We start from the raw sequence: 27,092 nt of genomic DNA, 5'->3' as shown, positions 1-27,092 counted from the left end.
GTTCAACCCTCCTACAACTACAAATCCTTCCCAATGTGCCAACCTCTAGTGAACATCTGACGACTAAGAGCGGTTGACACACACCCCAAGACCCTCCCAATTATCGGATACCCAGAGGCTGGCATGCTGCAGACGATATGAGACCCCACTCCAGCACTCTTACCCCTCCATTCAAGTGACATCTTTATTGGAAACAAGATTCTTTTCTGTGACATGATATTTGACGAGTATTCAACGGTTGGGAGGATCCGAACACGCAATTCATAATGAAATTAAAATCCACAGCTAGATAAGATGTATGCGACCTTGTCAAACAGAGACTCGTCTTTCTTCACCTGCAAGAAACCAATCACCAACCAGAGGTTACGGCTTGCTCACAGAGCTGATCGTGGCAGCCATTTTATGTTGGAATCCCTGAGAACGAACTAAGAAATATAATCTTTAAATGGGATCACTACATGCGTCATGTGCTCCTTTCAATCCATCTCCATCCCCTCGCCCTTACGTTAAGATCAATGAAATTAGACTACATTCTTCAATTTCCACGGAGTTACCAAAATTCTCAGGAATCCATTACCTGTTTCGTCCTGGAATAGCTTTTACCAGTGGAGATTTCATGGATTATCACCGTAGAAAGATCAGTAACCCTCAAAAGAAGCCGATTAGAAACAACAAATCGATTGGTATACGAGCATCAAGTGAGCAAAACCGTTCCCATTCCATCAATCGAAGAATTATCGTTGGCTCTGCAATTACAGTGGTTTTAGCTATTGCGAATCGCGTTCTTTACAAGCTTGCTCTAGTTCCATTGAAGCAGTATCCTTTCTTCCTCGCTCAGGTCACGACTTTTGGGTAATTGGGTTTGAATCTTACTATTTCAGTGTTCATTCGTTCAATATTGCATGCTTCGTGACTTTTTTTTATCATTTTTTGGTGAATTTTGTAATGTCAAAACACAGATATGTGGCGATTTATCTTTCCATCCTCTTCGCAAGATATCGTGCTGGGATTGTGACTGATGAAATGCTAGCAGTCCCCAAGAATCGCTTCATGGCCATTGGAATTTTAGAAGCCCTTGGTGTTGCTGCTGGGATGTCTTCTGGAGGTATATGAAACTATTACAATTAGATGATGTGATTCTTTAGTTTAGAGGCATTGTTTTGGATAACTCTTCCGTAACTATGCTTACTGGCCATTCTATAGAGAAATCCAAAAAAAATTGTGCAGATACGAGTATCTGAACTACTGCAAAAGTTAGGTTCTTTATTTGATTCCCATAATCCCATGTCACATCGCTTAAAGTTCCAGTCGAGGTTTTGATAACTGTAGGATTAAAATCTCAACAAGATATAATCCTTAGACCTAATAGATCACCATAGATAGATTAAGAACACCAATAAGTCAATAACAATGGGATAGAAACTATAATCAATAAAAGCATACCTTGTTTGGGATCCATAGTAAAGCAAAGCGCAGCGGAAAACCTTTTGATCCACGTAGTAGCAAGGTACTTCTCCTCTATTCCCCTATGATCACTGGCTAGATGAGGAACCTGAACGCATAAGGGAGGAAGCCACAATAAACCCTGTCTCTTTCCCCCTTTCTCTCTCTCTCCAAAATGCACGTTGTGAATAAGATTAGGGTTAGAGGAGGGACCTAGCTCTCTATTTATAAAGTTTCCCTATGGACGCACTCATCATAAGTCCAATGGTTAACTAAAGCCCACACTAACTAGCCCATATTAAACTAATTAAAAACCCATATGTCTCACTTAATTAGACCATATAATTAACCTGGTTTTATTAAAGCACAAAAAACCCAATTAATATAAGCCAACATAGAAATATTCTAACATTCTCACACTTGGGCTATATTAACTGCTATCAATTTTTTGAAAACTTATTTTGTCCTTAAAAAGCAATCTCAGGCTAATCATCACCTTAATGCACGTGTCTTTAAAATGGTTTAGAGACATATCTGTTAGTCAATCTTGTCCCATAGAGTCTCAAACACCGAATCATGGCAGTAACTACATCTTGTAAACGACACAAGACCTTTCATGATCACGAGAACTCTCAACTCTATTGACATGGATTCAATATGGTAGTGTGGCAACTGGATAACACATACATAATGGTTCCATATGTGTTATCCCCTTGTTAGTCCAATTTTCTCTCCCTTAAGTGGTACAACCACATTAAAGAAAGTTTTTTATGGTTCTAACGAACCTGTATGTCTTATCTTCAATAACTCGAGTTATACTTTATGTGTTATAAGACATACCTTAAGGTTAATAACTGAATGCCCTAGCCTTTGCTCAAGGTTAACACATACCTTAAGACTTCAACTATTTATATATATATATATATATATTCACAAAATTACCGATTATCAAAAAAGGTAAAAGTACAGATGAAAATTTTATTACACAATAAAACAAAATAAAATATCTCCCACTAAACAACCGCATCTCATGATGCTCCTAAGCCCATGCTAATGACATGTCTCTCAAAAACACAAGGGCGAAGGCCTTTAGTAAGGGAATCAGCTACCATATCATTTGTACCAATATGCTCTACTGTGATGTCACATTTCTTAACATTTTCCTTTATGGTCAAATATTTGACCTCCATATGCTTGGACCCTGTGGTACCCTTATTGTTGTTAATAAACAACACAGCAGAATTGTTATCACAGTACAACTGGATGGGTCTAGCCACAAAATCAAACATTGTCAATTCCCTTATGAGGTTCCTGAGCCAAATCGCCTGAATAGCTGCTCCATAGCATGCTACAAATTCTACTTGCATAGTCGAAGAAGTTATCAATTTCTGTTTCGCAATTTTCCATGACACTGCCCCACCCGTCATTAAGAAAATATATCCTGATGTGGACTTCCTGTCATCCTGACAACCAACAAAGTCAGAGTCTGTATACCCTATTAGCTGTAGGTTTTGAACACATCTGTATATCAACATATAATTCTTTATCCCCTTTAAGTACCTCAAAACCTTCTTTGCAGCAACCCAATGATCTTGACCAGGGTCTGACATCTGCCTAGAACTCCTGTTGCAAAAGTAATATCTAGTCTAGTACAAACTTGAGCATTCATGATACTTCCAAGTGCACTAGCATAGGGTACTTTCTTCATTGAATCTCTCTCAATATTACTTTTAGGGCATTGTAATAAGCTCAATTTATCACCCTTGAGAATTGGAACATTCCCAGATTTGCAATCCAGCATACTGAACCTCTTCAGAACACGTTTAATATATGCCCTCTGAGAAAGACCTAACAGTCGACGAGAACGATCCCTATGGATCTCAATGCCAAGGACAAAAGATGCATCACCAAGGTCCTTCATATTAAACTCCCTAGATAACAGTTGCTTTTTCTCCTGCAACAGTCCTAGATCACTGCTTGCAAGCAAGATATCATCCACATAAAGTATAAGAAAAATAAATCTGCTTCCACTGACCTTGTGATATATACACTGATCTACTTGGTTCTCAACAAAACCGAATGAAGTCACAACACTGTCAAACTTAAAGTACCATTGCATGGAAGCTTGATAGACTTATTAAGTCTACATACAAGATGATCAGAACCATCCACTGCAAAACCTTCAGGTTGAACCATATAGACCACCTCATCAAGGTTTTCATTCAGAAAAGCAGTTTTTACATCTATCTTGTGCAACTCCATATCAAAATGAGCTACCAATGCCATGATTACCCTGAAAGAATCCTTCGAAGAGACTGGGGAGAATGTCTCATTATAGTTTATTCCTTATCTTTGAGTAAATCCCTTGGCTACTAGCCTGGCTTTAAATCTCTCGATTTTCCCTTTGGAGTCCTTTTTAGTCTTATACACCCATTTGCAACCGATGGGCTAACAACCTTCAGGTAATTTAATAAGCTCCCAAACACCATTATGTTTCATCGATTGTATTTCATCTTTCATTGCATCCAACCACAAATTTGACTGAGGACTAGAAATAACATCTGAATAAGAAACTGGATCAATCACACAACCGATGTCGTAGTCATATTCTCCCAAATAAACCATATAGTCTGGTGGAATGACTGACCTCCTCACCCTAGTGGATCTCCTGAGTGGAGCCTCCACAACCTCCTCCTGAACCTGAGGAACCTCAGTAGGAGCTATATCAACAACATGCTCCAGTATCTTAATAGGTGCAACAATCGTTATTGTAGACTCTACATCCATCTAGATAGGTAGAGTAAATGATATAGTCGTCCCAATCTCACTACTATTCTCTATAATCTGAAAACAACTACTCTTATTGGTCACGTCAAGTTCCATAAACTTTGTTGTCTGTGATTCCACAATTCTAGTACCTCCGCAAGGGTTATAAAATCGATACCCTTTCGAATGATCAGGGTAAGCAACAAAGTAGCAACGAGTAGTTATGGAGTCCAACTTGCTCAAAGTTGGATTAAACAACCTTACTTCTGCAAAACAACACCAAACTCTAAGATGGTTCAAACTAGGTTTCCGTCTAGTCCATAACTCAAAGGGAGTTAATGGAACAACTTTAGTAGGGACTCGGTTAAGGATGTAAAGGGTTTTCTCCAAAGCCTCACCCCATAAAAACTTATGTAAATTTGCCCCTGCTAACCATACTTCTCATTCTAACCATAAGGGTGCAATTACGCCTTTCGGCCACCCAATTCTGGTCAGGATTCCCAGGCATAGTAAATTGACCTACTATCCCAGAATCCTCTAAGTATTTGGCAAACGGGCCTTTAAGCTGTCTAGCATTGCTATGTCTGCCATAATACTCACCACCCTGGTTAGATCTAACAACTTTAACAACTTTTCCCAACTGTTTTTCGACTTTAGTCCTAAAAATCTTAAATTATCAAGAGACTCAGACTTTTCCTTAATCTAGAACAGATAACTATATCAGGAATAGTCATCAATATATGTGATGAAATAAAAATTTCTACACAATGTAGCTTTATAGGGTCCATTGATGTCAGTGTGAATAACCTCCAATAGGTCAGAACTACGGACTGTCGAATTTTTCTTTATCTTGGTCATTTTTCCTTTACAACAGTCTACATATGTCTCTAGTCACCTTCAAGAGTGGGTAGAATGTCAGACTTTACCAACCTTTCAACTCTTTCCTTAGAGATGTGACCAAGTCTTTTATGCCATAACATGTAAGACAGTTCCTTAAGTAAAGGCCTTTTGGGAACAATTATATCAAAATTATAAGAAACATAAATATCATGAGGAGCTAAACACAATCTATATAGTCCATAAGACATAGTACAGAACCAACCTTATTTGAATTGAAGAACAAATTAACCATAACGTTCTTTATTTCAAAATGGTAACCACACAAGTCTAAAACTGAAACGAAAATTAAATTCCACCTAAATGACAGTATATAAAAAGTGTTTCTCAACATCAATTTAAAACCAAAGTCTAGAATTAAAATGACATCTCCCACAAATTCTATGTCAGCTTGTTCGTTGTTCCCCATAATGAGTTTTGATTCTTCCTTATTTGGCTTCCTCCGGTTTATGAATCCCTGTATGGTAAAAGCAACATGGTTAGTTGCACCGCTATCTAGCCACCAAGAACTGGATGAGACTTTTGATAAGTTGGATTCACAAACAAGTGCCAAAGAATCATTACCTGCATGCTCACGTTTAGATAACTAAGTCGTGTACTTAGGGCATTCCTTCTTGATATGACCTTTTTTTCTTACAAAGGAAACAGTGACCATCCTCCTTAAAATATGATTTCTCATGACCCAAATTGCTAGATTGACCACACTACTTGTTGGTTTCCTGAGCAACTTTATTAGTATGAGATTTAGGCTTTTTACCTTTACGAAAACTGGATCTAAAAGCAAACAAGGTTGTTTGGGTTTTTCTCTTTCTTCAGTTTTTCCTCCTCAGCAACAACTCTAGAGATCAAGTCATTAATGGTCCAGGTTTCATCTTGGGAGTTATAATTGGTTTTGATGATCCCAAATTCAGAAGGAAGGGTATTTAAGGCTTGATGGACAATGCAAGGATCAGGAAGAGAAATATTTAAGGCTTTGAGTTTGGTTTGGTAATCCACCATCCGAATGATATAGTCTCTAACGCCTCCAGAATCATCTTACCTCAAATTGAAAAGTTCCTGCAGAAGAGTTCCTATTTCAGCATTTGATGAGACTATATACCTGAGTGCTACTGCTTCCATCATCTCCTTAGCAGTGCAATTAGCAGGCAAATCACTTTTTAGGTGATCTTTGATCAACCTCTTTATGGATAGTAAACATATGCGATTGCTCTTTATCCATTCAGTATACACCATTTTTTCATCATCAGTGCTTCGATAAGTGAGATCCGCTAGTTTATTCATAATAAGGGATGTGTGACCATCTGCCATTTCCATAGCAAACAATACATCCTTTTTCCATTTCTTGAAATTGGACCCAGTAAGAACCTCAATAGTAACCATATTACTATTGACAGAAAAGGTGACTGGAAAATAAACAATGTATATTATTAGCATAATATGAGTGCCATGTAACTAAAGAGTATATAAGTACACTAATTGAGAGTTCACAAACATCATTATGTAAACTCCTTTGGGCTGAATTCGTAACATGCAATTGTAGAACCCTCCACATATCAGCGGCCATGAAAACATATTCCAACTTTTGATGAGCTATCACCTTTGGGTGTATAGACTACTTGGGTTAGTCAATTTTCAACCATATACTGTCTATGTGATCTTCTAAGTGCTAACACACAATCACCTCCTTTGGGTGTATGACCCTGCATTAGAACTAGAGACATCCCACTACTGTATGAGATCGATATTCCACAAATTCAATGAAGAATACCACTTTGGTGGCTACAACTTAATCAAATTCATGAAACTCTCTCATACCGGGACATAATTAATATCACTCACATCAAACCAAATAATATGTAATTTTAGATTTGAAGATAAGGGGTTAAAAATTGTCCCTAAAATTACATTAGATGCTAATAACATTGTTTAATTCTTTAATCATCCATTAGGATATTTCTTCATTTATTTTTAATCCCATAAACAGTACCATGGGTACTATTCATCCTTAATAATTAGGGTTTTAAACCTAATAATCTTTATTGATTAGGGTTTCAAACCTAATCATCGTTAATCAATTAGGGTTTTAAAATAATCATCTTTAATTCATGGATCTAATCCAAAAACTATAATCCATCACTCATAAATTTGATTAGGGTTTTAAACCTAATCACCCATAATCCATGGATTCAATCCAGAAACTTTAATCTATCCCTTGCAAACATAATTATGGTTCTAAACCTAATCTATGGTGGCTCTGATACACATGTAGGACTAAAATCTCAACAACATATAATACTTAGACCCAATAAATCACCATAGATAGATTAAGAATGCCAAGAACTATGAGATAGAAACTATAATCAATAAAAGCGTACCTTGTTTGGGATACATAGTAAAACAAAGCACAACAGAAAACCTTTTGATCCACGTAGCAAGATACTTCTCCTCTATTCCCTTATAATCACTGGCTAGATGAGGAACCTGAATGCATAAAGGAGGAAGCCACAAGAAACCCTGTCTGTTTCCTTTCTCCCTCTCTCTCCAGAATGCATGTTGTGAATAAGATTACGGTTAGAGGAGGGACCTAACTCTCTATTTATAAAGTTTCCCAATGGACGCACTCATCACAAGTCTAATGGTTAACTAAAGTCCACACTAGCCAGCCCATATTAAATCATATGTCTCACTTAATTAGACCATATAATTAGCCTGGTTTTATTAAAGCACAAAAAACCCAATTAATATAAGCCCACATAGAAATATTCTAACAGTAACTGCTTCATTCATGTGCCTCTTGGTCATACATGAGAAGAAATTCCATGATAGTCATCTAGGATGAGGTTCTTTATTTGTCTCCCCATGTTACACTGCTTCAGGTTTGAGTAGAGATTTTGGTAACGTTTTATGCTTATTGGGACCTGAAAAGTAATCCCAAATTTTTTTTCAAGTTGCTGTTCACAAGTACATGACTTACTAAAATGTTCAAATACTTTTTAATTTTGACTCGAATAGAATTGAAAAAATGTAGAACTTAGTAGGAAACATAGTATGATGTATTTATGACAAAGGAAGTAGTGACGCCGTACATTTTATCCTGAACTCTCCTAAACTCTGTTTTGCAGCAATGCTTCCTGGACCAGCTATTCCCATATTAAATCAGGTAATTCCATTGTTAAAGTTAAATGTAATTCAGCATAAGGTTTCTGTTGATTAATAACTGTGTTTATTAGCCTTACAAATTATAACCAATCACTTCTTTTAAAACACTTATTGTTTGTTATGTTCCATTCTATAATGGATATGTTACTTGCAGACCATAACCTGTAGGGAGCTTGATTACTGTTGGGCATTAACTGTTAAAAAAAATGGGAACTGATGTTATATATGTTAACTGCAGCCTGCAGTTTAGCTTGTAAGTCTTAGATGTAACTGAGTCATGATTGGCTTAGGGAATGTGGCTATGCATCTTCATGACAAGCTGTACAATTCTGTTTGAAAGGCATGCTCCTCCTATCAGTCCTAGTTGACAATAAGTTAAAACTAGCTTTTGGATAGAATGATTGAGCCATCCTCATTGCTCCCCCCCCCCCCTCCGTACTTTGGTAGATCAAAGTACCTGTCAATGAAGTAGAGAACCATGCTGCTAAAGGAGAAACAACATATAAGAAAAGAGATTATATTCTGTATCCAGTCTCAGTCAACTTAAGCATAATCCATATCTCATGTCTTTTCTGCATCTCATTAGCCCCCCGGCTTTTTCTTTGAATTTTGCAGACCTTTTTGGTGTGGCAGCTGATGTTATCAACCTTGATTTTAGGGAGAACGTATTCATTCAATCAAATAATCGGTTGTTTACTTGTAGCTGCCGGTGTAGTTTTAGCAGTAGCAAGGTTAATGCTCAAACTTAACTTTTTCATGGTTAGCTTCTCCCCACTGTGCTAAGTACTTAAACAGGATGCTATCAATCAATAAGCATAAAAAAGTGACAGTTAGATGATTTCCTGCTGGTGGCAGAAGTCTTCTGAGTGGACTGCTAATAATCATTTGGGAACAAGGTATTAGTATAATATCCGTTATAGGTAGAAATATATTTGATGTGCATGTTGTTCGGTATCGAAGATTATGCAGCAGTTGGTGACCCTAGTACCCTACAGGACCATCAGAGGTTGGACCCATGATTTAAAAAATAAAAGAGAGAAGAGATAGATTTTTTTTTTTTATTAGTCTTGCTGACTGTTAGTGAAGAGATGGAAACTCATTGTTTGAATTTTTTCAAGCAGCTTGTATACACAGTAGGATGGGTAAATCTTAATCTGCTGAAGTCATAAAGGGATAAGAAACAGTGCAAGGACCTTGCTATGTGGATTTGAAAATAACGACATTCCTCCTTTATAAATTTGCTTATATTTATATTATTAAATGACTAATTATTTATTGTTAAACCTCGCCTTGTTAACTAGGCTGCTCTTTTTTTTTTTTTTTGGTTAAATTTTATTGTAGTACCACATAATCTATACTAATACTACTGTCATCATGAATCTAGTTATTCAATAGTACAAATAGTTTAATTATACAACAGAAACAATGGAATATCATTTGCAGAGCTATCCAAACCGAAATAGTGAGAGTGGAATTATGCAATTCATTTCCTTGGATTCAATTATCACATCCAACTCACAAATAGTATTTTTACTGAATGAAATTTTGTAAGAATAGATTGTACAAAGCAAGGTAGGCATTTAAAAGAATGAGCAAGGTGAACGATCCAATATCACACTGTAACACAGCAGAACCAAAGTCCTAGAAGATGAAAGGGGACTACATGTTTAGCTCGGTCCACCATCTCTTTAGGAGACCTGGGCTTCTGTTTAAGTAGGAAGTAAAATGTCTAGCACTCATGATAAGATGCAAGAACTGTTGTTTTATGGTTGTCCTTGTTGGCAACTCGGCCACGTGGCAGTGATGATGTGGCCGAAAATGATGATATGGCAGCGTTCAGTGTCACCGATGAGATAACATAGCCACATTGTCTGCATGGAGTGGTTTGATTCATCCATGGTAGGTGGTGCGGGTTTCTAGGTCAAAACTGGAAAAATTAGCCTATTTACGCTTAGGGGTATTTTCAATAGTGAAAATGACATTTTTGGAAGACCGTTTCTTCATGGAAAATATATATTGTAATTTATCTAATCCAGTGCGTTTGATTTCATCGCATTCCGATACCGTATGAAGAAGTTACAGCATTTGTGGCAATCGAAGGCAGTTTCGACATTGTAGATGAATTTTTTGGAAGAAGTTTTCTCCATGTAACAATACGACAAAAATCTGATCTTTCCAATGGTTCTGATTTCATATCATTCTGATTCCGTATGAGGAAGATGCGGCATTGGAAAGATCTAGGGGTATTTTGGTCTTTTTACATGGCTGAGTCAGATGATCAGGTCTTCTGAAAAGTTGTAGAGCATCCAGTCGTGGTTCCAATGCACTTCGTTTTGTTCCAATCAGAAATCATATGAAAGAGTTATGCGAGTTTTCGTGAAGCCGATCCGAAATTTCCAAAATCTGGAAATGTGGAAATGCTCTCGGTGTTGGTGCGGGAGGTTTAACATTTTTATAGAGAGTTGAAGGGCTTATTTGTAAATTCTCAAATTTTGGCAGGGCATGAAAGTTTTTCTCAAAAGCACAAGGGCCTAAATGTAATATTTAATAAGAGGACAAGTATCATTTCTACTTTATGGGGAATGCTCTTTGATGTTTTGAAAAAAAAGTGGCTTCAATCGTGAGATTCAAGAAGGGGATTTTTTTTTTTTTTTGTTGATGCCATTTAATGGTGTTGACTTCAAAGGGTTGTTGGTGAAACATTAAATGAAGATTCTTTCTTCATCCAATCACAATACGAAACATGGCTTCCACCTTTTAAGATTAATTATGGCCATTAGATGAAACCCATCCAAGGGGCTGAAATGCAAGGGCATTCCACAATTTGTGCTGATAATGCTGCATCAATCCAAGGGTTCAAGACCGGTCAAAACAAATCTGATGGCTGCAATTCTATTCCTGATTATGTGATTCGCAGGTACACTAAAAAGGATTAAAAGATTCCCTTTTAAGCTCCCTCAATGGCTGAACTTTCAAGTGCAATAACTTCCTCAATACTGGTCTGATTTAGGTGATCCAAGCTGGAGTCTCTTCGCTTTTGAGAGCTCCATCCATCTGATGAAATAGAACAGAGGTTAGATGTAAAGAAAAAGATCGAACTCAGTAGAGCTTCTAACCCTTTTTCTCTTGGTTGCAAGAATGTCTTGTTAACTTCAAGAAAGGAGGTTTAAGCTTCATGAAGGAAGTCTGAAAACAAGTTTTTGGTGAGAGAAAATCTATGGATTTTGTGAGAGAAGTTTCTCTCTTGATGGTTGATCATTAAATGAGGTACTGCTTGATGGGAAGTGCCTTTACTCCATTAGAGTGGACTTGAAAAGGTAGTTGAGTGTTTTTTATGTTTCATTGATCAAAAGCCAAGAGAAGAGAGAAAAGAAGAGAGGGTTTTTCTATTTGTGCTTTAAAGTGTAAGTGGACAAGGGAGAAGACTTGTGAGATGCCATGGCCATGTTGAGCTCACTTGAAGATTCAAGTCTTCTACTCTAAAGGGGAGTTGAGGATTCCAGTGTGTAGAGACTATGTTCTGAGACAACTCTGATAACACCAGACAAGGACTGTGAGATTTTCTAACCATAGAATTTACATTATATGCATGTATGTATGCTAGGGTTAGTTGTGGATGAATGTATACATGCTAGGTTAGTTATGGATGAATTGTAAGCATACTAGCTAGTTGTGGATGTATATGCTAAGCAGGGCTTGACTGTAGGGCATTGATATAAGCCCAAATTTACTGTATTCTTTATTAAGTGCTTAGTGGGTGCTAAGCACTAGGAGTGGGTGCTACACATTGTACCGGCATTGCGAGTGCCATCTCAGCTTCGGGTTGAGAAAATTTGGTGTGGGTGCTCCCGACTGTTAGTGCAGTCAAAAGTAGTGTATTAAGTAGGGACGAAGCCTTTACGGGTACTACTCCGGGGATGTAGGCAAAGTGCCGAACCTCGTAAAAACACTGTGTTGTGGGTGTGCTTTTTATTTGCATTATATATATTAGAGTGCATGGAATGCCAAATGGGTGTGCACACTTAGAAGTGCCTATGAGAGGCTGAGTGTGCATACGACTATGTGCAAACAAGGACAGGTACAGGGACAGGTGTAACAAGGTTTTCTGTGTCAGATATAGGATAAGTTTTGGGGATTGGAATTAAACTCACTGATTCACCCCCTCTCAGTGGTTGCCGGGTTACAACAATTGGTATCAGAGCTAATACTCAATGACAGTTTGATCAACAGCTGAGTGATCCGGAGGCAGTGGCGGTGACAGTATGGCAGGTGAAGGTTATTCAGAGCATGCACCAAAGTTTGATGAATCTGGTTTTATCTTATGGAAGAGAAGAATGCAGTCGTACCTAGGTTCACTGGGTTATGATGTTTGGGCATCAATTCTGATTGGCTACAAGGAACGTGAAGGAGGTCCGGTTGACAATGAAGCCAAAAAGGCTTATTGTTACAATCAAAAGGCTGTGAATGCAATATTCTCAGCATTGGATAAGAGTGTGATAGCTAAGGTAATGGATTGTGACTCAGCCAAGGACATCTGGGGAAGACTGAAGAGCAGTTATGAAGGAGATGACAAGATTAGGAAAGCAAAGCTTCAGCCCTTCAGAGGCCAATTTGAAAGTCTACTAATGCAAGAGGGAGAGAATATTAATACCTATATGACCAGGGTAAATGAAGTGGTCTGGGAGCCAATCTAGAGGATTCAGTTGTTTGTCAGAAAATCATGAGATCTCTCTTACCCAAGTATGACTTTAAGGTGTCAGCTATTGAAAAGGCAAAGGGCTTAGACACTATCACCCTTGATCAAGTGCATGGCACTTTCACAGCTCTAGAGATGAGATGGAGAAAAGGCAAGTCCAGGGACAAACAAGCTGCTTTTAAGGCAATGAAAAACTTGAAAATCAAGGAGAAGAAGAAGTAGCTTGTGGAGGAGGATACTGATGAGAGTGAAGATGAGGTTACAACTCATTTCACCAGAAAGTTGAAAAGGGGAGCAAGAAAATACAAGGATAAGTTGCCTTTTAAATGCTTTAACTGTGGAAGGGTTGGACATTTTGCAGCCAAGTGGCCTAACCAAGGAAAAATAGAAAGTGATGAAGATAAAAGTGAAAAGAAAAGTCATTTCAAGGGAAAGAAGAAGTTCTTCTCAAACAGATACAAGAAAGGCAGGGACAAGAAGAAAAGTTTGGTTTCTAAGAAATGCAGTGACACATCTGATGAAGTGTCTGAAGAATCATCTTATGATGAAGCTGATGAGGCTATGTTCATGGTTTCAATAGATCTAAAAGAAAACAAGGAAGATTCTTCTAGTAAGGAAGATTCTATAGATAAAGAAGAAGAGGAAGATGAAAAATCACATCTAGAGGCTGAACTCATAGTTGCTATTAAAGAGCTTAGAAGAGAAAGGAAGAAAGTCAAAAAGGTCACTCAAGACCTTAAGGGGCAAGAACAAATTGTTCTTGAATTGAGAGATCAACTCAATAAGTCAAGGAAGACCTTAGATGATCTTGAGTATCAACTCTCACAGAAGACCATTGACTGCAACACTCTTGAGTTAGAGAGAGTGGCTTTAAAAGCACAACTGGAGGAGCAAGCTGAGATTCTTGCACAATTTGATGGTTATGAAGATGAGCTAGCCTTGTTAAAGGCTAAGGTTGAAGACTATGGGAGAACTGAGATTGAGAGAGAAGACTCAAAAAATGAAGATGTTGAAGATGACTCTACTCCAAAAGAGAATCCTAGCAGTAAGAAGCTTAATGACATCATAATTCTCAAAGACCGACTCACATCAAATTTGGGCTTGGATTTATTGGAGAATCTTTCAAAAATACCAAGGTAAATGGTAAGAGAACAGTGCAAAATCCTATCAAAGTTAATGACAGGAATGCTCAAAGAGGGGAGAGACACATGTTGCTACTGCTGACAATGTCAAGAGAGCAGTACAAAAAAATCGAGTGCAGACTGATCCATTCAGAAGAGGAAATCCATCTATATTCCATAAGAATAACCATGCTAGACAACCACAGATGGCGAGGCTAAGCAGGAGAGCAGAGAACTATGGATACAACCAAGGTCTTCAACAGAGACCTAGAGCATATGACAACTTCAGAGCTCCTTACAGATGGCAGATGGAACCTATGATGCAGAGGCACACCTTTTAAGGTTATTGTTACAAATGCAACACTTTTGGACACAAGATCTCGGATTGCAAGTTCAACATTGGTCCAAGGAGTTATGTGGACAGAAATCCTTTTGCACCCCTTATGGAGGAAACAGTTGAATGTTACAGATGCAACAACCTTGGACATATTGCAAGGAATTGTAGAACTGTGTTTCCCCTACAAAGACTCGTAAGCAGAGTTTTCAGAAACATAGAAGATGATGAGATGGAGAGACAATTTTCAAGACAGAAGAAAGTAAAGAAATCTCAATCTGTCAAGAAAGTGTGGGTTCAGAGAGAGAGAGAGTTGAAGATGAAGAAGATGAAGCAGCATTTGTTATTCAGAGAGCTTTTAAGGCTCAAGGAGACTCTACTCCATGGATTCTTGATAGTGGTTACTCAAGCCACATGATAGGAGATAAGGAAAGGTTTGAACAATTACAAGACTTTGAAGGTGGATCTGTGAACTTTGGCAACAACAATGGTGCTAGAATTACAGGCAAGGGGTCCATAAGTCTGAACCATGGGAAGGTGAAATCCCTTGATGTCTTGTATGTTGAAGGGCTCAAACACAATCTTCTCAGCATCAGTAAAATTTGTGACAAAGGGCATGAAGTAACTTTCACCAGTAAAGGGTATGAGATAAGAAGATCAAGTAGTGGAAAGGTTGTGGCTACTGGACAGAGAACTTCAGGGAACTTGTACACCTTGACAGAGTTAGAGAAAGATTCTTACATGGTCAGCATAGGTGATGAGACATGGTTGTGGCATAAAAGACTTGGGCATATTGGTTTTAAGAACCTTGCCAAGATTTCTTCAAAGAAGGCAGTGAGAGATGTTCCTACGTTCAAGAAGTTCTCCAATCCTATATGTGTATCTTGTCAGAAGGGAAAGCAAACTAGAATCTCCTACAAGTCTAAGGAGTACTATTCTAGCTCACCATTGGAATTAATTCACATAGACCTATGTGGTCATATGAGGACACCTAGCACCTCAGGAGAGAGATACATTATGTTGTTTGTTGATAATCATTCAAGAATGGTGTGGGTGATGTTCTTTGAACACAAGTCAGAGGCTTTAGAAAGATTTAAGATCTTTAAAAAGCAAGTCGAGAATCAGACAGGAAAGAAGCTAAATTGTCTGAGATCTGACAGAGGAGGTGAGTATAGTTGGGATGATTTTGAAGAATACTGCTATAAGCATGGTATCAGGAAACAAACTTCAGCTCCAAGAACACCCCAACAGAATGGTGTTGCAGAGAGAAAGAATAGAACAGTGCAAGACATGGCTAGAACAATGTTGGCAGAGAATGACATGGGCAAGAAGTTCTGGAAGGAGGCAATTCTAATTGCAGTGTACATCCATAACAGATGTATGTTGAGACCTCATGAGAACAAGACTCCATATAAAATCTAGTTTAGCAGAAGGGCTACAGCAAGACACTTCAAGGCCTTTGGTAGTAAGTGTTACATCAAGAACACAAACCAAGATTCGGGCAAGTTTGATGATAAGGCTGATGAGGGTATGTTTCTAGGCTATTCTACTTCAAATAAGGCCTATAGCTGCTACAACAACAGACTTGCCAAAATTATGGAGAGTGTTGATGTCACAGTTGATGAGAAAAAAGATATTCCTTCTGGCTCAGGAAATGAACTTCCAGAATTTGAAGATCTTGATAATGAGAATGACCTGGTTGATAGTAGACCCAAAAGCAAAGATGAGGTTGTTGAACAAGCTGAGGTAGATTTAGATGAGCAGAGGAGACACAACAGAGTTGATCAACAGAGAACAAATGAGTTAATCATTGGTGACCCCACTGTAGGTGTTCAAACTAGAAGAATGAAGACCAATACCTACTCTCTTCTTTCGAAGATTGAACCAAAAATTGTTGATGAGGCAAGCAATGATGAGAGTTAGATGAAGGCCATAAATGAAGAACTTGATCAGATAGAGAGGAATCACACTTGGGGTTTAGTCCCTAGGCCAGTTGACAAGAATGTCATTGGTACTAAATGGGTTTTCAGAAACAAACTCAATGAAGATGGTCAAGTGGTGAGGAACAAAGCAAGACTTGTATGCAAGGGGTATGCTCAAGTGGAAGGCATTAACTTTGAGGAAACTTTTGCTCCAATGGCAAGACTTGAGGCTATCAAAGTGTTCTTGGCTTTGTCAATGTACAAGGGTTTCAAGGTCTATTAGATGGATGTCAAATCAGCTTTTCTGAATGGAAACTTGGAAGAGGAGAGCAGCGTGATGGGTTTCAGTTGGGTGAAGACCCCACTCTTGTTTGCAAATTGAAGAAGGCCTTGTATGGTTTGAAACAAGCTCCAAGGGCATGGTACTCCAGATTGGACTCTTACTTGTGCAAGTTGGGTTTCAAAAAAGGTTTAGTGGACAGTTGTCTCTACATCAGAACCGAAGAAAGCAGTCAACTTGTGGTGGTTGTGTATGTAGATGACATCATCTTTGGGGGTCACAAAGATGAGTTATGCAGAGATTTTGCAATGAGGATGCAAGATGAGTTTGAGATGTTTATGTTGGGCGAACTGTCATTCTTCTTGGGTTTGCAGATCAGTCAGAAGAAGGAAGGTATCTTCATATCTCAGTTCAATTATGTGAGGAAGATGTTGAAAAGATTCATCATGGAGGATTGCAAGCCAGTTAGTACACCTATGATGACTGGGTGTAAATTAAGCAAGGAAGATGACTCTTTATCAGTTGACCACACCTCGTATAAGTTAATGATTGGTAGCTTATTATATCTGATAGTTAGTAAGCCTGACATCTTATAAGCTGTGTGCATGGTAGCCAGATTCCAAGCAGGACCAAAGGAGACACACGTGGTAATAGTGAAGAGAATTTTTAGATGTCTGAAGGGGACAGTGAGTTTGGCTTATGGTATCCGAAGGTCAAGAGCTTTAGTTTGTCAGCTTTTTCAGATGCAGATTGGGCCGGATGTGTGGATGACAGGAAGAGCACCAGTGGTGGTGCATTCTATTTGGGGAGCAGTTTGGTGACATGGCACAGTAAGAAGCAAGAGTCAGTCTCTCTTTCAACTGCAGAGGTAGAGTATATTGCAGCTACATCTTGTTATACACAAGTGTTGTGTATGAAACAGATGTTGAAGGATCTGAGTGTGGAGGTTGAGCAGGCAGTGCACTGTATTGTGACAATACGAGTGCTATCAATATTTTCAAGAATCCAGTGATGCATTCTAGAACGAAGCACATTGCCATCCGATATCATTTCTTGAGAGACAAGGTGATGAAAGGTGAAGTAAGGATGGAGTTTATTCCCACAACATAGCAAGTGGCTGATATCTTTACTAAACCACTTCCTAAAGATCATTTGAGTTCCTCAGACGGAAACTGGGAGTGGTGGTTCTTCCCAAGCACTAGGGGCATTGAGAGAGGGGGAGCAAGTTGCTTGATGTTGCTACCCCTATATTGGACTTAGGGGGAGTCCATTAGTTCCACCCTTTATACTTATTGTCAAAGGGGGAGAGAGTTACTCATCGGAGCTTTAGAGTGTATTGGTGATGAGGTGGTTGCCAACAATTCCAAAGGGGGAGATTGTTGTTTAATGATTGTCCTTGTTGGCAACCCGGCCACATGGCAGTGATGATGTGGTCGGTTTGGGTGATGTGGCCGAAAATGATGATATGGTAGTGTTCAATGTCACCGATGAGATAACATAGCCACATTGTGTGCGTAGAGTTGTTTGATTCATCCATGGTAGATGGTGTGGGTTTCAAGGTCAAAACTGGCAAAATTAGCCTATTTACGCTTGGGGGCATTTTCAATAGTGAAAATGATATTTTTGGACGACTGTTTCTTTATAGAAAAGATATGTTGTAATTTATCTAATCCAGTGCATCTGATTTCATCGCATTCCGATACCGTATAAAGAAGTTACTGCATTTGTGGCAGTCGAGGGCAGTTTTGACATTGTAGATGAATTTTTTGGAAGTTTTCTACATGTAACGATACGACAAAAATCTGATCTTTCCAACAGTTCTGATTTCATATCGTTCCAATTTCGTATGAGGAAGATGCGTCATTGGAAAGGTCTAGGGGCATTTTGGTCTTTTTACATGGCTGAGTCAGATGATCAGGTCTTCTAAAAAGTTGTAGAGCGTCCAGTCGTGGTTCCAACGCACTTTGTTTCGTCTCAATCAGAAATCGTATGAAAGAGTTATGCAAGTTTTGGTGAAGCCAATCCGAAATTTCCAAAATCTGGAAATGGAAATGCTCTCGGTGTTGGTGCGGGAGGTTTAACATTTTTATAGAGAGTTGAAGGGCTTCTTCGCAAATTCTCAAATTTTGGCAGGGCATGAAAGTTTTTCTCAAAAGCATAGGGGCCTGAATGTAATATTTAATAAGAGGACAAGTATCATTTCTACTTTATGGGGAATGCTCTTTGATGTTTTGAAAAAAAAAAGTGGCTTTAATCGTGAGATTCAAGAAGGGGTTTTTTTTTTTTTGTTGATGCCATTTAATGGTGTTGACTTCAAAGGGTTGTTGGTGAAACATTAAATGAAGATTCTTTTTTCATCCAATCACAATACGAAACATGGCTTCCACCTTTTAAGATTAATTATGGCCATTAGATGAAACCCATCCAAGGGCTGAAATGCAAGGGTATTCCACAATTTGTGCTGATAATGCTGCATCAATCCAAGGCCCAAGGGTTCAAGACCGGTCAAAACAAATCTGATGGCTACAATTCTATTCCTGATTATGTGATTCGCAGGTACACTAAAAAGGATTAAAAGATTCCCTTTTAAGCTCCCTCAATGGCTGAACTTTGAAGTGCAATAACTTCCTCAATACTGGTCCGATTTAGGTGATCCAAGTTGGAGTCTCTTCGTTTTTGAGAGCTCCATCCATCTGATGAAAAAGAACAGAGGTTAGATGTAAAGAAAAATATCGAACATCAGTAGAGCTTCTAACCCTTTTTCTCTTGGTTGCAAGAATGTCTTGTTAACTTCAAGAGAGGAGGTTTAAGCTTCATGAAGGAAGTCTGAAAACAAGTTTTTGGTGAGAGAAAATCTATGGATTTTGTGAGAGAAGTTTCTCTCTTGATGGTTGATCATTAAATGAGGTTTATTACTTGATGGGAAGTGCCTTTACTCCATTAGAGTGGACTTAAAAAGGTAGTTGAGTGTTCTTGATGTTTCATTGATCAAAAGCCAAGAAAAGAGAGAAAAGAAGAGAGGGTTTTTCTATTTGTGCTTTAAAGTGCAAGAGGACAAGGGAGAAGACTTGTGAGATGCCATGGCCATGTTGAGCTCACTTGAAGGTTCAAGTCTCCTACTCTAAAGGGGAGTTGAGGATTCCAGTGTGTAGAGACTATGCTCTGAGACAACTCTGATAACACCAGACAAGGACTGTGAGATTTTCTAACCCTAGAATTTACATTATATGCATGTATGCATGTATGTATGCTAGGGTTAGTTGTGGATGAATATATACATGCTAGGTTAGTTGTGGATGAATTGTAGGCATGCTAGCTAGTTGTGGATGTATATGCTAGGCAGGGCTTGACTGTAGGGCATTGATATAAGCTCAAATTTACTGTATTCTTTATTGAGTTCTTAGTGGGTGCTAAGCACTGGGAGTGGGTGTTGCCGTGTAGTGGGTGCTACACATTGTACCGGTATTACGAGTGCCATCTCAGCTTTGGCTTGAGAAAATTAGGCGTGGATGCTCCCGACTACGGGTGCAGTCAAAAGTAGTGTATTGAGTAGGTATGAAGCCTTTACGGGCACTACTTCCAGGATGTAGGTAAATTTCCGAACCTCGTAAAAACCCTGTGTTGTGGGTATGTTTCTTGTTTACATTATATATATATTGAAGTGCGTGGAATGCCGAATGGGTGTGCACACTTGGAAATGCCTATGAGAGGTTGAGTGTGCATACGACTGTGTGCAAATAGGGACAGGTACAGGGACAGGTGTATCAGGGTTTTCTGTGTCAGATATCGGATAAGTTTTGGGAATCGGAATTAGACTCACTGAGTCACCCCCCCTCTCAGTGGCTGCCGGGTTACAACAAGAACCTCCATGTATTACTCATCGCATAGATGGTAGATGATACTTAAATATCCTCGTTACATGGATGAATGATGGTGGGAATACCTGGACTATAAACAAAGCTGAACCATCATAATAGGTTTCTAAACCCCATTTACCTTCTTCTATCTCTGAGATTTCCCTTTTCTGATATTATCTCGAGTGCAGATTCATTTTTCCTCATTGTCTTAGATTATACCTTCATCGGGTTGTACAAAGCCAAAAATTCCTTCTGGATAAAAGGGAGCTTCCTGCATTTTCTGATCCTTCCAACCATTCCATTGCTTTTCTCGACACTTTGAAATCTTCAATATAATTGTTAGCTTTAAATAAATTAAATCTACTACAATGTGTGTTGTTTGGAAAATGAGATCACAAGCTGGCTCAGTTTACCATAGATCAACTAAATATATCCCAATGCCTTGTTTGCTTTGAGATGCATGTCTACTGGTGTTGTTTACTGTGCAAAGAATAGGCTCACTTATTCTTATTCTCATTATTCCTGCAGTGGGCCAAATGACAGTCAAATGCTTACAAAAATTGAGTTTATATGGCCAGCATTAATGTTAGCTTCGTCTGCATTTCAAGCCGGTGCATCTATTATCAAGGTTACATCAACAAGCTATATTCTTTTTTTGTTACTTTTTTATATTGGTAATTGTAAGCCCTAAACCACCCTTGTATAAACAGGAGTTTGTTTTCGTTGATGCTACCTCTCGTCTCAAGGTTTGGCTATATCCAGAATCTAATTGACTTCCTTAAAAATTTATGATAGCTATTCAGGTTCATCTCCTGATATGCATATACTGTTCATTGTCCTTGGTTTCTTGACAACTATCCACTGATATATATGCAGGGTAAACAGCTTGACATATTCGTTGTTAATTCTTTTGGTTCTGGATTCCAGGTGGTACTCTTAAACTCATACGGCTTGCTTTAAGCCTTTTAAATTCTTTTCTAAGTTGACCAGGAACTTCTTACGGGGCTACTTTTTTTTTTCCTGCAATTGTGAATTGTGATAAATTGAGCCCATTTACTTTACCTTCTTTGGGTTATCCATATCGCTTCTGATACAATTAGTAGTATGGCTGAGGACATTGGCTTCTAAGGTAAGTTGTTATCAGGATTGACAGAAAATGTGATAATTTGGGAACAGCATAACGTGCAGTGTGCCGCACACTACGCTGTAGCTACACAATTATGTAATTTAATTTTGTTTTGTCAGTCCTGAGCTCAGGCTGGCATTCAGAAGACCTGGTATGCATACCTTTTAGTACGGTTCCTGGAGGCAGAACAGGATTAGTGTAGCCTACCTCAATCAGAGAGACAAAACTTAGTGAGCTGGGTTGGGTAGTAAGGTTAGAAAAATAAAAGTATCATTGGAAGAAAGAATTAAATAAAAGATCGTAAGGAAGAAAAGTAGACATGTACAACTTCTTCATGTAATAATAGTAGTTATATTTAACTATGGTGCATTCCTTGAAATGTTCAGCATATTTTTTTCCACTTATAATTGGTTTGAATTTATCTAAAAAGGCGTCAAACAACTTGGGACTGTACAAATTCACTAGTAGTTAAGTACAAACTCCATGCCCATGGGAAATGAGCAATGTACTTCGAGTTGCTTCTTCCCACAGGCTCTGTGGTCAGAAAGGTTTGTCTTTGTCATTACTATTATCAATTGACAACTGTATCAAAAAAAATCATTACCAATTAACAAGGTTTTCCATGGCATGACCAAACTTCAATTTGGACATCAAAAGGATGAATTTATGGCAGTTGTTACCGTTCATTATATCGTGTGGGTTTTGGAATCGAGAAACAGAAATATATTTGAGAATTCAAGAAGAATTCTGAGAATATGCATTTGGGTCTGTTCCTTCCTTACTAGCTGGGCTTCGACTTACATCTGACTTTGGAAAATAGGTGGACCTTGATTCAATCATTGCTGGTAGATGGTTGTAATGGTTAAGTTTTTGAAAGCCTTCATGGTATAGTTTCTTTGAATCTTTTGAGATTATGTGTACAGAAAACCCATGTGATGTCACCTTGGATAGATCAATGAGTCAGTTTCTGGTTTGCCCATAAAAAGGGGGACAATACTTCAGAAGGTTTTACAAGCTTATGTATCTTTTGTGTTTACTTTTTTAGCCATATAAAATCTACAAACAACATTCTCATCAGGACTGTATCTCATTGTTTCTTTCTAAATGTAGGCTCTTTTCATACTTCTCTTTCTGCCTTTATTATCAAACTTGAAAGGTATACCATTTTCCCAGTTCCCTTCCTACTTGAGAAGCGGTGCTGCTTGTTTTTTGAACATCGGGCCCACTACTACAGGCGAGTATGTTAAATTCACATTGGATGTGCCAGTTCTGAATTTCTACATATCTTGCTATATTTGATCTGCAGTTTTATGTTAGAACTTGAATCTGAATTTGTGATGTATGGTCTGAATCATGTGGGCCATACATGTGTTACTATGCAATAAGAGCACATTGTGACATTATTTACATATTTAGTGAACACATGCTAATAAGTTCATGTGACTCACCCAAGAGTCCAAGACATCATGTTCATCAAGAATTTAATTGATCGAATACCTTTCTCATGAAAAGGAGTATTGACATGTGGATGATATCCGAGTTTGTGTCAGAGCGTGTATTTCTGTAGTGGTCTGGTACTTGGGTCCAACTGTCTGGTTTGAACTGTCTGTTGGTGTTTCTTGGGAAAGGTTGGTACCTATTCCAAGAACCGCCTGTCAACGAATTCGATCCTGCCAGGATGCTCTATGGTTATGCTTCTGGATTGTGAAAGTGGGGAACTCAGTCGTTACATATTGGGATGAAAAGGAAAAGGATACACCATGTGGGGGAAGAACTCACCTCTTCAATACATTGCTTGCAGACTTCGTGAGGCTGCAACCTGCTGTATTAATTAGGGTGTGAAAGTCTTAACCAATTCATCCGACTCATTTTGTCCAACTACAAGAGTATACTTTTCGAAATCCTCTGGCTGAGATAAGAATTAACTTGTCTGAATTGAAAACTATGAGGGGTTCAGGTTTGGCAATTTGGACAACTTGACCTGGTTTTTCAGGTATTAGAATATAATAAGTAATGCTTGTTTATTCTGATATTTAGCTTACTTGATCACTATGCTGTTCAACCGTTATTTGAGTTCAGTTCTTGAAAAGATATATTTTTTTAATATTAATTATACTTTAGAATAATATTTTGACTGAGCTAAGCAAGCTTAAAAAGTATCTCCCATGCAGAATGGGCCAAACATCTAAGACCCAGATGGAACCATGTCAGCTTGTACTATCTAATGGTTATGAAATGGAAGGACAACCAGCCATAGACATGGCACATTTTCTGACCTGGACCTTGATTTATCTGAATTTTGCCACCCCTAGCACAAATTGAGAGAAGTCATTTTAAGGCATCAACTTATGCACCAAAATACTAGAGGAATTTAACAAAAATGTTAAAATGATTCGTCAAGTAACTGATCAAAATATTTTTGGGTGAATAAAAAATTCATTACCAAAGGAAGAGAGAAAAAAAAAAAAAAAAATCAATAATGGTATTTGCAGAAGAGAAGAAAGTGGAAGAAAAGAAAGCAAACCGATTAGAAAAGATAATTCCTAACTGGCTGCAAAGCAATATATTTATAACAAACCAAATTCTGATAAAAAGAATCCCTTATGTCTACTTACACATAAGCCCCTTCCATAAAATATATTTACATAACACTCCCTGTTGTTTCTTATAAAAAAACAATGATTTATTTAAAGGCAAATGAGGATATATCTAACTCTTGTTTCACAAGTGGAACAAATGAACATTTGGTACTGGTTCTCCAATCCTTTTGTCTCCATCTGGTTGAATGGAGAATGTTGAAGAGTAAAGGGCTTTTGTTTCCTCCACGGTCCATGTACGAAGGGCTTCCTCCACAGCCCAAATCTACCATGTGGCACAATAAGCGTGGGCTGCAGGAGAACCCTTTCGTCCTCAGGCCACATAAAAGCCTTTTCTCCTAAAGTCAACAAAAACAAATTGGAGAACTAATAGTTACAATTATTATGTAACTAACTGTACTAAAAATTTTAATCAAGTTCTGTAGGTTCTTGTATAAAATAATAAAGTAAAAATATCACTTTTTCTGTTATGCTATTGGCATTTTTTTGTATTTTTTTACTTTACATTTGTCACACCCAAGCACATGGAGCATTTTGCTTGTGAGTATTGATCTGTGCAAACTTGTATGAACAAGATTGCTTAGTCAATTTGATACACTCCATTGGCTCTTAATTTCCTCCTCTAAGCTTCCTTTAGCAACTTCTGTGATGTCTTCTCAGGTTGTGATGGTGCTCCATTACTACCCCTGCTGTACATATGCTTTAATATGGCTTTCAACATCTCTATGCTGTATCTGGTGAAAATTTCCTCCGCAGTGGTTTCTTCCCTTTCAGCAACATTATCAGGTGTGTGACCTTTGCAAATATGTTCATTTTGTTTCCTACTTTTGCTTCTAATTTGTGTTTTTCACTTTATTTGCAGTGCCAATTTCTATTTACATTCTTACTTTACCATTGCCTTACATGCCTGAACGTGCAAGCTTGAGCCCTTTTTTTCTCATTGGTAGTGTGATACTAGTGTTGGGTCTAATTCTTTATAATCTTCCAAAGCCTGCAAAGCAGGGCTCTTGAAATGTCAGATGCTAGGTACTGATTCAAAGAAAATTTTCTTGTACATTTCCGCTTGTAATGTGGCACTGGTATGACCCTTTCTGCTTGCGATACCAATTTAATCGTCGGCAGAAGCTTGTTTATGGGCTGTGATATCTCTTATGCATTCATAGAGCCTCTCTGATCATCACACATGTTGAGCAAGGTGGCCTACAAGATTTTAACTGTTATATAGAATATGATTATGCAGTACATAGAAAATAAATAGATAAAAATACACCACTTAAAAACCTCAAACAAGGAGGTAAGCGGCTGGGAAGCTTTACTTCTAGAAGGCCAACGTCTACTTAACTTCAGATTAAATATAGGTTGATACTTATTTTTTCTACCCGTTCGATTTTGAGATGTTCTTGGGAAAAATGGAACAGGTAACACATGGCGAGTATTACACAAAGAAAGTTTTTGCTTGAAAACCGAAGCTTCACTTTTAGAAGGCCGACGTCTACTTACTTCAGATTAAAGATAGGTTGGTACTTATTTTTTCTACCCGATCGATTTTGGGATGTTCTTGAGAAAAATGGAACAGGTAACACATGACAGGTATTACACAAAGAAAGTTTTTCCTTCTGGTTTTCAACTCCTGTCATCCAGGTGGAACGTGTCAACCTCCTTTGACGGATGAAGTCAATGAGCAATTAAACTTGGGAGCTAAAAATGCTGCCTTCAACTCATGCTAAAAATACCATGCTTGACCCGAGTGGCCAACTAATGCCCTTTTTCTTATCTGTCATTCTTTTGGTAAACAAACATTGTTTTATGGTTATTTAATTATAAATGATGTCAAAATCAACGCTTGGTGAAGAATCATCTCCCAATCACATGAAAGTACTGTGAAACAAACCGAGTGAATCCAACTAAATAAACACAGTCATATCGATTCCCTATCGAGTCGGCTTTGATTTGGGGTTATTATGAAACCGGTTGAAGACCGGATTGTGTAGGTCTACTGAAAAATCAGACCAAAATTGATTAAAAAAAAAAATTGCAATGCTACCCCTGTGCTTTTTGAAATAACAAAGACACCCTCTATTAATTTAAAAATGTCAAATCCATCCCTACCGTTAGTCATCCCTTAATAGATGGAAAATCTGTTAGTTATTTTGTTAAATGTCCAAAATACCCCCACTCAAGGTGAGTTGACTATCTTACTCTTGCCCATTATTTGATCCTTGGGAAGAAGAAGACCTATGTAGATTGCAAAATTAACTGATGTACACGAGTATGGTTGAACATTTACACCCTAATATTCATGATTAAGATGAAAAGCAGCCAAAGCTCTCTTCCAACAAAGAGATTCCATCTGATCAATATAATAGAACTTCAAGAAACTGTACCACAAGTGATGTTGGGATGAGAAACTCAATCCATATTTTAAAAGAGATTTCTAATAGAAACAAAGTTAGGTCTCAGATTGACACCATATTTTAGTCGAAGGAGTTAAATTTTTTTTTGGGGGGGGGGGTCTTCAATACCCCAAACTATCATGCAATTCTAATGGACAAAAGCTAGATAATCTCAGATATCGAATATGTCCACAAAATCAGATAAACAGGGTATCGCCAATCCTAAAAGAAAATCAGCCATGGCAAAACTGGAGGTTTGGTCAGCCCTGGAATATGGTCGAAGGGCCTCACCAGACCAGAGAGGGAAATAATGCCCCCAAAACTTAGGAGGGTCTGATGGTCATATCCAGAAATATAGTAGGCATCGATATGCCAACAGTAATCCCCGAAAATAAAGCAAGTCCATTGAGTTTGATTGTGCTGATCTGGACATTAATATTGCCCAAGGTAGACTTGGGATCAGCCATCATGCACGGCATAAATCAATACCAGAAACAAATA

General features: G+C 38.1%; 1 protein-coding gene across 3 annotated transcripts; it reads left to right on the top strand.

Annotated features, from left to right (window-relative positions):
* The first annotated feature begins 271 nt into the window (after positions 1 to 271).
* LOC122074063 (protein CLT2, chloroplastic) lies at positions 272 to 25,380 on the top strand. 3 transcript variants are annotated; one of them, XR_006138949.1, is made up of 10 exons: positions 272 to 852; positions 960 to 1,105; positions 8,229 to 8,266; positions 8,881 to 8,996; positions 21,004 to 21,103; positions 21,186 to 21,221; positions 21,352 to 21,402; positions 22,712 to 22,839; positions 24,859 to 24,984; positions 25,061 to 25,083. XR_006138949.1 is itself a non-coding variant. In XM_042638874.1 (10 exons), the coding sequence occupies exons 1-10, from the start codon at positions 446 to 448 to the stop codon at positions 25,207 to 25,209; spliced, it is 1,293 nt and encodes a 430-aa protein (XP_042494808.1). In that variant the 5' UTR covers positions 276 to 445; the 3' UTR covers positions 25,210 to 25,380. The 3 variants fall into 3 exon arrangements, 2 of the variants coding, with proteins under 2 accessions (XP_042494808.1, XP_042494809.1); XM_042638874.1 differs by having other exon boundaries at positions 276 to 852; positions 22,712 to 22,835; positions 25,061 to 25,380; XM_042638875.1 differs by having other exon boundaries at positions 698 to 838; positions 22,712 to 22,835; positions 25,061 to 25,380.
* Positions 25,381 to 27,092: the final 1,712 nt, after the last annotated feature.

This window comes from Macadamia integrifolia, chromosome 3 (genome assembly GCF_013358625.1).
Source record: "Macadamia integrifolia cultivar HAES 741 chromosome 3, SCU_Mint_v3, whole genome shotgun sequence".
Classification (NCBI taxonomy): domain Eukaryota; kingdom Viridiplantae; phylum Streptophyta; class Magnoliopsida; order Proteales; family Proteaceae; genus Macadamia; species Macadamia integrifolia.
The sequence above is the reverse complement of the archived record's forward strand: the minus strand, read 5'-3'. Positions and strand labels throughout refer to the sequence as shown.